The following is an 11,793-nucleotide window of genomic DNA, read 5'->3' as shown; positions in this document are numbered from 1 at the left end:
CTATGTTGTGGTTGTAAGTACTGATGAAAAAAATACCAGTCTTGAAACTCCTGCATAGGCATTTAGTTTTCAACTTTGATTTTTTAACATTTATTTTAATTTAATTTAATGTTTGTGGGGTTTTTTTTGGTTTTGGGGCGTTTTTTGGGGGTGGGGTTTTTTTGGTGGATTTTTTTTTTTCAATGTGGCATCCCAAGAGGAGCTGCTTGGTGGTGCCCCAGCAGGTTACAGGCACTGGGACAGACACTGTGCAGTGAGGAGAAGAGATTGGAGTGTCTGCAAGTTGGATCTGCCTCTCTGCAAGAGGAAAAAAGAACAGGGTGTTTCCTGCTAATCATTTAGGAGCACTTGAAAATGCTTTGGTGCACTTGTGTATGCCACCAGGACCTGCATGTTATGGGGAAATGTAGAAATAGCACAGGAAAGTGCAAATGTGGAAACAGGAAGCGTAGTCCCAGCGTGGAAGGTTGGGATTTGGCAATGAAATTCCCAGATTTTCCAGCACTGGGTTCCTGAGAGGAGAACACAAGTTTCAGTCTTTCTGTGAGGCACATTTGCAAGCTGCTCAGCTTTTGAGAACTCTGCATGTAATAAAATTTTTCTGATTAAAAGAACATTGACAAAAGACTTCTCACCTACCTAAAAATCTTTAGAGCTGTTTCCCTCTCCTCTGTATTTCTGCTGACCCCAGTCACTCGTGCTGTCAGCACTATTTAGGAATTCCATTTTTCAGGAATACCCTTTTTCAGGAATACCATTTTCCAGTGTTCAGGGTTGTTTCCTGATAAAGAAATAAATGGCAGAGAAGAAGAACCACCTTGCTGAGGTGCTGGAGGGAGCCGGGGAGCGCTGTGAGCAAGGTGACATTTGCAGGCAGGCTGGGTTCAGGTGTGTGCAGTCCCTCCTTAGCAGCACATGGCAAGACACAAGGACTGACCAACCCCGTGCTGCTCTGCATTAATATCCTGTTATTATTTTTTTTCCCTGCTACCCAAATAACTCCTGTAGAGGTTTGGATTTCGTGGTGTTCCAGAGGTGCGGCGATGGGAGATCCCAAAATTCCAGAGCTCCGTGTTGCAGGTCGTGCTTTGCTGTCACCTCCATGCATCTCCATCCTGGAAAAGGGGGATGACTGACATCCCTGCTCCGTGGCAGCCCAGGCTGGGGGTGCTTTGGCCAGCAGTGACCCAGCCATGAGTCACCCAGCACGGACACTTTCTGTCCTGGCTATTTTTGGGCTCAGTAATTACGAGGTGAGCCGTGAATCACCGGCGTCTCGCTTTACGCCGGGAGGAAACCAGGCAAATTGTGCTAACGTGCTTGGCAGGGGGAATTCATTCTTGTTCTCTGGTGTTTTACAGACTTTGGCCCTTCTTCTTGCTCCCCAGAGGGATGTGCTCACCCCTCCTCGTGTGTAGCTGTCACGCAGGGCCGAGCAAGGGCCGGACTCGTGTTCCCTGCAGCCGGGTGTTGTCTTCTGGGCAGAAATGATGCTTCAGAGGCCTGGATGGGATTCTGAAAGGGTCCCAAAGGCTTTTATTGATTTGTTCATATGCTCTGCATAGGCAGGGTTTAGGTTAGAAAATAGCATGAAGTGGGGAACTCCAAAGGAGGCCGTGTTGTCTTTGGCCTCTCCAGCAGCTGGCCTTGCGATGTTTGTGGCATCTGGAGGGACATTTGTGCCCTGAGGCTCTGTTTGCTGTGTTGTGTGGTGCTCAGCAGCACAGCAGAGCCAGGGGGAAATAGCTGACCCCTTTTAAGAAGGGTTTGGTGATGAGTCAAGAGAGGGACATGCAGGGTTTTTCTCCTTTATAGGGGATGGAGCCTGTGACAGCGTTAAACCCCCCAACAAGGAGAAATGTGTGCAGGGTGTTCTGCACAAGCAGCACTTCAATCCCATCCCTCTGAGCTGATAGATTCACCTGTAGCCCTGCTTTAATTCCTTTACATCTTTGTTTTCCTTGCACATTCCTGCGTCTGCCAGTCCCTTCCCAGCTCAGCTTTACAACTCAGCATCCCTGTTAAAAACTGGTCACCAAACACTTCTCTCAGATATGGGAAAACCAAGGGTGTGATTTTGCACCCAGGCTGGAAAGGAGCCTTTGGGGGATCATCAGGCTGTTGGAGGAGGATTAGGGATGGAGGCACTGTAAACCTGAAGGAATTTGGAAACCATGCTTTAATTTAAGAGGAATGTCCTTTTGTTCTCAAATGGATAGGCCTTGCTCCAAAGGTGTTCAGGTGCAGTAACTGGTACCAGATGGGCTGTGAAAAGCAACACAAACAGGTGGTGAGGACAACAACTGCAGACTTTAATTTCCTTGTCAGCCCCTCCCTGTGCCTTACATACCCCCTGGAGAAGAGAGGGATAAGGGGAGCTGTCATATTTGTACATGGCAAAAGGAGTGACTGTTGAGGGGGTGTTCTCCTTCTGTACATAGCAGGTCAAGCCCTGGCACTCTCAGTGGTGACACAAGGTGTGCAGGGATGAACTTAGAATATGATTCCCTAGCTTGTGCATTTTTATGGATTCAGGGATCAATACACTTTAATGCTGACATGAATATTGGCTCAGGTCTCCCCAGGGTAATGTGGATTTTTTGGTGGCACCCCACACATACTGGCATGATCCAGATGTGTTGATTAATTTCTGAGTAAATGCAAACCAGGTACAAAACAATACATGCCCTTGTGGGTGGTTGTTCAACACCTTGCTGGGCTCAGCAACGCAAAGAGGATGCTGCAGAGGGCACAGCTGCTCCTCACTAGCAGTGTCCAAGAGTGTGCTCTTATCCCAGAGAGTTCTGTTACGTCCCAGTCAGAGCAGTCCTTGGAAATCTGAAGCAGAGAGAACAGGGCTTTGTGATTCTTTGCTGTCAGAAAAGATTCTGGGATTGTGAGGAATGGGGGGAAGCATTTTGGGCTTTTTTTGCTGCTTTTTAGAGATAAGGAAGCTGAGAGCTGGGGTAGCTTAAGAGATCTGGCACAAGTCTTACACAGCGGAATTGAAAAATAAATGCTTGGGATCGGTGCACTTTCCACCTCCTCTTCATGTGGGGACTAACCCAGCATGGTTAATGTATTAAAATTGTGCAAGCCCCTTCCTAAGCCCTTTCCCTCTGTAAACCACTGAGGTCATTCACCCTGTGGCTGTGGGCTCGTGGCTTTCTCACTTTTCCCATCCCCAATTGTCTCTCGTAGATGATCAGCTGAACTCAGAAGAGAAGAAGAAAAGAAAGCAGAGGAGGAACAGGACTACCTTCAACAGCAGCCAGCTGCAGGCACTAGAGAGGGTCTTTGAGAGGACTCACTACCCCGATGCCTTCGTACGGGAGGACCTTGCACGCAGAGTCAACCTCACTGAAGCCAGAGTTCAGGTAATCCCATGATTCAGGTAATTCCCACCCAGGCACACCTCACCTGGGGGATCATCAGGCCACTCCAGCAAGGCAGCAGAAATCCTTGGGGTCTGTCTGTGTGGCACACCAGGGTCACCAAGCTCCTGGCTCCACCATGCATTGAGGGACACTGCCAGGCCTGACCTGCGCCCCATTCACCACCTGCCCACCCAGATGTGTCCATATGGCCAAGCTGTTGGATGCTCAGGCTGCTGATGTTACCTTGAGCTCTCAGCTTGCAGGCCTGCACCTTCTGCAGGTGAAAGCAGACCGTGGATCACTGTGTGTTGGACAGCACTGCCAGGCCTTGCTGCCATCTCTTGTATTTGTGGGGTTCCCAGACAAAAGGAGGAATGATAAACCTGACTCCATGTTCTTAGAAGGCTAATTGATTATTTTAAAATACTACATTATATTAAAGAATTCTATACTAAAACTATACTAAAGAATACAGAAAGGACACTTACAGAAGGCTAAAAGATATTAAAAGACTTGTGACTCTTTCCAGAGCCCCGACACAGCCTGACCATAATTGGCCAATAAGTCAAAACAATTCACATGAAACCAATCAAACAACCACCTGTTGGATAAACAATCTCCAACCACATTCCAAAGCAGCAAAACACAGGGGCAACGAATGAGATAATATTGTTTTCTTTTTTTCTCTGAGGCTTCTCAGCTTCCCAGGAGAGAAATCCTGGGCAGAGATTTTCCAGAAAATATGACTGCCACAGCCATCTGCATTGGACACACTCGTGTCCCTGAGCCAGCCCCTCGCCTGAGGGCTTGGTCAGAGCAGCAGCAGGATTATCCCACCCTTAGTGTTCCCAGGGCCAGCCTGGGAAGCAGCCAGCTTTGGGGATGGGCTCCCATGGAGACGTGGCCAGTGGCAGAGCAGATGTGATGTTTGGTGGCCCTGTGCTGTCCCCCTGCAGGTGTGGTTCCAGAACAGGAGAGCCAAGTTCCGCCGGAACGAGCGCGCCATGCTGGCCAGCAAGAACGCCTCGCTGCTCAAATCCTACTCCGGGGACGTGGCGGCCGTGGAGCAGCCCATCGTACCCCGGCCCGCCCCCAGGGCCACCGACTACCTGTCCTGGGGCACCGCCTCGCCCTACAGGTGAGGGAGGGACACGGGTACCGAGGGAGGGAGGGAGTAGGTGAGTGACTGACTGACTGACAGACTGACTGACTGACTGAGTGACGCCACTGCACCACCCCAAAAGCGCCCTCAGACAGCTCTGATGCACCCACACCTGGAGGATACAGCAGCCTGACCATCCCACTGGTTCTCCTCACCTGTTCCCACCCCATCTTACTGTATTTGGGTTGCCCCCAGATGTAGGAAGGGATGATGAATCTGACTCCATGTTCTCAGAAGGCTAATTTTTTATTTTATGGTCTATATTATATTAAAGAATACTAAACTAAACTATACTAAAGAATACAGAAAGGATACTTACAGGAGGCTAAAAGATAATAACGAAAAGTCGTGATTCTTTCCAGAGCCCTGATACAGCTGGACCCTCATTGGCCAATAAGTCACAACAATTCACATGAAACCAATGAAACAATCACCTGTTGGTAAACAATGTCCAAACACATTCCAAAAGAGCAAAACACAGGAGAAGCAAATCAGATAATTATTGTTTTCCTTTTTATCTGAGGCTTCTCAGCTTCCCAGGGGAAAATCCTGGGTGAAGGAATTTTTCAGAAAATATGACAGTGACACCATCTCATTGCCAGTTTTGCAGTGTGGTCCCAGCTCGGTGTTGTTGTGTCTTTCTGGCAGCTTCTGGGGGTCTCTCTCTGCAATTCAGGGAGTTTCTAGAGAGGCTTAGTTAGAAATGCATGGAAACAGAAGGTTTTCCCCAGTGCATTGGGTTTATAGCAAGGAGGAAACCTTTCCATGGGACACAGATCCAGGGAAAGGGGGCTCAGAGCACTTGGGGAGGCTCAGCCAGCACTCAGTGGCCAGAAGAGGGAGTTCTGTGGCTGTCCCTCTGCTGGGGATGGCAGCAAGGGCTGGGAGCTCACTCCATCCCCGTGGAGCTCTCAGCACCGGGCAGGTGAGCAGATCCTTTCATTGCCTGAGCACAAGGGTGTGTGTGAACACTGCACTGTGGTCAGCCTGCAGGAAGGGCCAGGTGACAGACTGGTGCTCAGTGTCCATCCCCTGTGCTCAGTGCTGCTCAGGGGATGGCAGGAAGGGAGCAGGGATGTGGCAAGCCCAGCTTCAGAGGGTCTGGGATGTGTGTGCACATCACAGTGCTGCCTGTCCTCTCTGTGCCACTGCTGGCTCTGCAGGAGCTGGGTGTGGACACGAGCTCCACAGGATGTGTTGGTTTGTGGGGAGCCAGCTGGGTTAAAAAGGAGGTTGGAGGGTGGTTTTTAGCACAGTGGCTTCATTGTTGGTCAGGACCATGAAGCCTTTGGCTGGATTTCTTCCTGTTCATCTGGCCTGGTCACTGCCAGCTTCCCACTGCCCTCCAGGAGCCACACCGTGCTCAGGACCTCTCTTGCTGGGTCACCTTGACCCTCTTTTTGCTCCAAGCATTGTTTGCATAGCAAGAACTGCAAACACATGGTCTGGTCTTCCTGCTTGTTGCTTCAGGTCTGGGGGGTCCTCCTCATCCACCCTGTGTGTCCAGAACAAGTCATAGACCCACCCACTGCAGATATGGAAAAGGATGCTCTTGGTGGCCACCAGCTTCACCTTAGGAATGGCCATTATCTTTTGGGGTTTTTTTTGGTGACTCCTGGCTGTCAAAATCCCTCTTTTATGGATTAAGGCTTTCCCCCTGTGCAGTGTTCCTTGCTGTAGCATTCTGGGGAGGTGAGATCAGGGAAGGGAAGGGAGTGAGTTCCTTCCCCAGCCCAGTGGGGCTGCACTGGTCACAGTACCAGATCCCTACTCAATGCTCATGGCTTATCTCCACCTCTCACACTTTTAAAAAGAGATCATCCTTCCTTGAGATAATGTTTACACAGGGGGCTTCATAATCACTGCTAGGAGAACATAAACCAGGAGATTCATAGTCACTGCTGTGAGAACCTAAACTAGGAGATCCATAATCACTGCTGGGAGAACATGAACTAGGAGATCCATAGTCACTGCTAGGAGAACATAAACCAGGAGATTCATAATCACTGCTGGGAGAACCTGAACTAGGAGATCCATAATCACTGCTAGGAGAACATCAACTAGGGAATTCATAATCACTGCTAGGAGAACCTAAACTAGGAGATTAATAATCACTGCTGGGAGAAGCCCCTGCAAAGGGGCACCCAGGAGATTCATAATCACTGCTAGGAGAAGCCCCTGCAAAGGTAACTCCCAAGGGCACATGGGAAGGGCTGTCTGAGGTCACCTGCAGCATCTGGAATGTGCTAATGAGAACAGGGAAGAAGGGACAGCCTCGGGGATGGTTTCCAGCCTTAGGGTGGTTTTCCAGCCTTAGGGGTGGTTTTCCAGCCGTAGGGATGGTTTTCCAGCCTTAGGGATGGGTTTCCAGCCTCAGGGATGGTTTTCCAGCCTTAGGGTTGGTTTTCCAGCCTTAGGGATGGTTTTCCAGCCTTAGGGATGGGTTTCCAGCCTCGGATGGTTTTCCAGCCATAGGGATGGGTTTCCAGCCTCAGGGGTGATTTTCCAGCCTCGGGGATGGGTTTCCAGCCATAGGGATGGTTTTCCAGCCCCTCAGCTCCAGGCTGTGCCCATCCAGGATGCAGACACACCTTCCCCTTGTCTTGTCTGCAGCCAAGATGTTTCAGCAGAGGCGTTTATTTGCAGCTTCCACCTCAGAGCAGGCTGCAGTGGCACCCTCCCACTGCCCTGCACTGGCAGAGGAGCAGAGCAGCTGCTTTGCACACTCTGGGGTGCCCAGGACCCTCAGACACTCCGTGCTCCCCTGGGTTTCTGATCCTTCTGCTCCTCTCTTGGCAATCACACTCATCTGAAAGGGTCTCAGCCCCATTAAAGCTTTGCAGTAAGGTCGTGCAGATATTCGAACAGTGAAACCCTGCAGCCATGTGGAGTGTTTGCATGGCCCCCTGCCCCCTCCCCATCTTCCCAGCAGTGCTGGAGCAGCCCCTGATCAGCAGCCACTCTTGGGGAGGGCCCAGAGCAGCGTGGCCAGGGCTGGTTTCCCTCTCAGATCTGGGAAAAGTTTTCAGTCCCTGTGTTTGTTCTCCAAATACACTCGGCCACAGGTCAACCAAAGCTATTTGCAGATCTCTGTCTCACAGACAGCCAAGTGGATACTATGCTTTTTTCTTTTTTGAAGTTGAGAAATGTTTTACTTAGGCATTTTTTAGCCTAGGTTCCTAAGAAAACAAGACTGGCAGCCCACACTTCCCACTCCAGCAACCTTTGGCTCCACGGGCCACTGAAAACCGTATTTGAAGGATTTTAGGCCTCAGAAACATGATGCTCCTCTGTGTTTCATGAAAGCAGACAGCTCAGTGGAGGAAGGAGATTTTTCTCTGCCTGAATGGGGTGGAGGGAGGGGGCAGCAGGGTGACTTCAATCCTTGTTAGACCCTGGAGAGTCTCTGGAGCAGCCCTCAGGCTGTTCTGGTGCTTGGACACAGCCTTCTTGTGCACTGCTCCTGCTGGAGTAACCTGATGAAAGGAAGCACTTCTAGAGATTGTTGGTTTAGCAGGGATTTCACTTGGCATCAGTAACTGAAACCACCTTCCCCGTACCTCTGGGGAGCTCCCAGAGGCTCCCTGGAGTTTCAGCCCAGACTTGGCCGACAAACTGGTTTAGAATGGGGACAGTTTGCAGCCCTGACTGGAAACTCCTATTTTATCCAGTTTAGGGTGCCCTTGAAGGTCTCCACATTTCTTCCAGCTCTGAAACATGGGAGAGGTGCACCCTGTGGAAGCAGATGGGCATGGGGGATTAACTGGAGACCTTGTGGAGCTTTGCACCTTCCTGCAGGCAGCACTTGGGGGTGAGGAGAGCAACCAGCCCAGCCATGGAGAGGGAATGAGGGGGAGCAGCTGGTTCAGAAGAGCTCCAGAAACAGCACATCCACATGTTCTGGATGCTGGTGAAATGCAGATATTCCCTGCTCTGGATCTCCTGCAGACCGAGGATTCACACAGCACTGGGTGGCAGATAAACTCCTGGCAGATAACCTCCCAGAAGGTCAGAAATACTCCTGGAATACTCCAGAAATGCTTTCTGACCTTCTAGGAGGTCAGAAATACCAGCAGCACCTCGGGGTGAGCAGGCACAGCTCCAGCCTGGGTCTGTGCAGCAGTGCCCCTGTGCCTGCAAGGGAGATTTGCTGGTTGCATTTCCAGTGGTGGAGATCAGTGCTGGAACGATTTAAAAAATAAAATAACATAAAAAATAAAATAAAATAAAATAAAATAAAATAAAATAAAATCAGATAAAGGAAAAGACGAAAAGGCAAAAAAAATCCCAGCCCATCTTGGTGGTTTGGTGTGTGGATGGAGCAGAGCATTTCCCAGAGCCTCAGCTGTGACCAACAGGGCAGGCAGATGGGAAAGGTCAGCAGCAGAGCTGAGCTGGCCTCCAGCAGAGCATTTGGGGGTTCCTCCTGAGCATCCTGTGTTAAATGGGCACCTCCACTTCATGTGGTGCTTCTCAACTGGTTGTGATCCGTGGGCCATGCAAAGGAAATGCAGCAGCTTTGGGGTTTTGGGGAGTTGGCAGGGGGAGCTGCTTTTCACAGAAACCCAAGGGACACATGGATTAAACAAGTTTTCCAGTGGTCTGGAAAGCAGCTTTGCAGATTTTTTGGTAGGATAAGAAAGGAGTTGGAGATCTTTGTTCAGGCTCTGCTGTCAGAAGTGATGTTTTTCATGAATAAAGTCGCAGTTTGAAGGGAGAAAAAGTGGTTTATGTTTTGGGTTTTTTCCTTCAGCCTTTAGGACATGCTCTTTATAATCAGCTGAAGTTTTGAGGGGGGAAAAAATGTGGAAATTTTCATTCCAAAAGGCTGAAACAAGAAAACATCCCAATTGTTGAAAGGGGTTTTTCCCAGAGTGTTGCTTTAATGTAACATGTGTTTCAGAAGTGACGTGATTTCACAGGCTGTAAAACCAGCAATTGGTCTCATCAAAAAGACACTGCTTCCCCTGGGAATACTTTTAAGGACAATGGTCTAACTGGCAGGCTGACCTCATTGCAAACCTTTTTTTGGGTTAGAAAATAGGAAGTGGAAATTTTTCCCATTGACTTCAACCAGCTTTGGTGCTGGGTGAGTGAAGAGCAGCGGAAAGATCTGCTCAATAAAGGGGAGTGGTAATTCCCTGCTGACACCACAGCAGGATTACATCCCACAGGTATGGAAAAAAACAGGATTTAGGCTCTGCTGTGGTTTGGAGGCCACGTCTGACGTGATGTTTCTCTTTCCATCCCTCAGTGCCATGGCCACCTACTCTGCCACGTGTACCAACGCCAGCCCAGCACAGGGCATGAACATGGCCAACAGTATTGCCAACCTGAGACTGAAGGCAAAGGAATATAGTTTACAGAGGAATCAGGTGCCCACAGTCAATTAACAGCTGGGGGCAGCTGCCTTGCAGAAGGAGAAGACACAACAGCACCTGTCCTGCTTTGCAACTTGTCTGTGCTGAAAGAAAAAATAAAAGAAAATAGAACAACAGCAACAACAACAACAAAAAACGCCATAAAAATAAAAGAGAAAAAAAAAAGAAAAAAAAGAAAAGGAAAAAAAGCCAACCCTCACCCAGAACTGAACACAGGGAGCAAACAGAACCTGTGAGTGATCAGGTTCCTCCTTCCTTTTGGGATAATGCCACCATTTTTTATTTTCTTGTTATCGTCGGGTTTATTGCTTCTGCTCAATATACTGCGAGCTTCTTCAGTAAAGGACAGTCTCACCCTTGCTGGTTTCCATTTTTGTGAGGGACTGCTAAAAGAAACCTCTGCCAGTGTCAGCCCACGGAGCAGTCCCAGCCCCAGCACGCTGAGATCCAAAGCTTGCTCATCTCCCCGCTGCCCCAGCTCACCCTAGAAGAAGAAGAATTTGTTTGGTCACCGATTTCCATTATACCCACCCCACCCTCGTCCCTCCAGCCCCTTGTGCCACAGAGGCAGCACGTTCCTCTCAGCCTGCCAGAAGCCCATTTAGTGCAGCAAGATGGATTCCTGCAGGCTGAGCTGCCTGGAAAACCTCCCTGGGCTCTGCAGAGCTCCATTGCTTTGCTGAGTATTCCCTGCACTGCTGCCTCAAAAAGCCAAAGAAGAGAGCAAAGCCAACGTGGGTGTGTGAGCAGGGGGATCTCTCTGTAGTGCCAAGATCAGGACTGTCAGGACACTCCTTCCTATGCCTTACAGTTTGTGCCACAGGGAAAGGCATTGTCCAGATGCATTTGTTTTATATATACTGTATATATTTATATATATAAGATAATACATGCAAGCTTGGTTGGTGTTTTTTATTAAACAAAATAAAACCCGTTGAAAACGTTCAGGATGTTTGTGCTGCATCCAGGTGGAGCTGTGCATTGAAATTCCAGCCACAGCCTCTCTCAGCCTTGGCAGAGCTCTGGGAAAGGCAGCTCGTGAGAGTTTCCATGAGGAACCCCGAAGAAGTGGTGCTGGAGGGAGTCACTCTCCTTTTTGCAGGTTTTCCCCATGGGCAGCTGCACAGAACACAACAAGGGTCTCCTCTGCTGGTTCATGTGGCTTTTGGGATACCCCAGGGAAATCCCTCTGGGCACAAGTGATGTCTCAGCAGGGAGCATCCCACCAGAGATCCCTTAACATGCTCAGTAAGGCTTGTCCCATAACCTTAACCATTTCCCCTGCCTGCTCTCCTCCCTCTGGGCTCTGGAGACCTAATTAGCAGCTAATTAATTTATCTCCACGAAGAGTAGAGGAGATGCAGCCCAGAAGGCATTTCATCCACACAAACATCCTGAGGAAATCAGGATCTTCCTCACTGCTGGTGATGCTGCCTCTCATGTTTGGGGGAGGAGGGGCTGATTTGTGACAAGCAGCCCTTGTGTCCAAGCTGAGATGGGCAAGGCCATGGAACGGCCCCACTGAAGGCAGCAGAGCTGCTCCATGGCCCAGGCTGCACCATCAGGGAAGGAGAATGGAGCTCAGCCATGAGAAATACCAGAGTGGCCTGGATCTCCAGCCTGGTGTCTGCTGCAGACACACTGGGCATGTGGAGATGTCTGACAGAGGCTCTGATAGTCTAAAGCAGAATGTTGCAGGAAAGGAGGAACAAATCTCTTTAAAGTGTAGGTGAAAATTAAACTGGCAGAGGATGAATGGAAATCCAGCCAAAGTATTTGAGCTAGCACAAGGGGAAAAGCCCCAAATCCAAAGTGGAGTGCCTGTGATTGTGTGCATTGCTGCTGGATTTTTTTTTCCCTCCCTATGGGGGTA

At 49.6% G+C, this 11,793-nt stretch overlaps 1 protein-coding gene across 1 annotated transcript in view; it reads left to right on the top strand.

The window, feature by feature from the left end:
* PRRX1 (paired related homeobox 1) overlaps positions 1-10,865 on the top strand; it is a 35,569-nt gene extending 24,704 nt beyond the window's left edge. The window contains exons 2-4 of the mRNA XM_031061685.1: positions 3,202-3,377; positions 4,334-4,515; positions 9,794-10,865. Coding sequence (XP_030917545.1) covers positions 3,202-3,377; positions 4,334-4,515; positions 9,794-9,932 — 497 coding nt within the window. The 3' untranslated portion in view covers positions 9,933-10,865. The remainder of the gene's footprint in view (positions 1-3,201; positions 3,378-4,333; positions 4,516-9,793) is intronic.
* Positions 10,866-11,793: the final 928 nt, after the last annotated feature.

Source organism: Geospiza fortis, unplaced genomic scaffold (assembly GCF_000277835.1).
Source record: "Geospiza fortis unplaced genomic scaffold, GeoFor_1.0 scaffold5, whole genome shotgun sequence".
Taxonomy (NCBI): domain Eukaryota; kingdom Metazoa; phylum Chordata; class Aves; order Passeriformes; family Thraupidae; genus Geospiza; species Geospiza fortis.
This window is presented reverse-complemented; position numbering and strand designations above follow the sequence as displayed.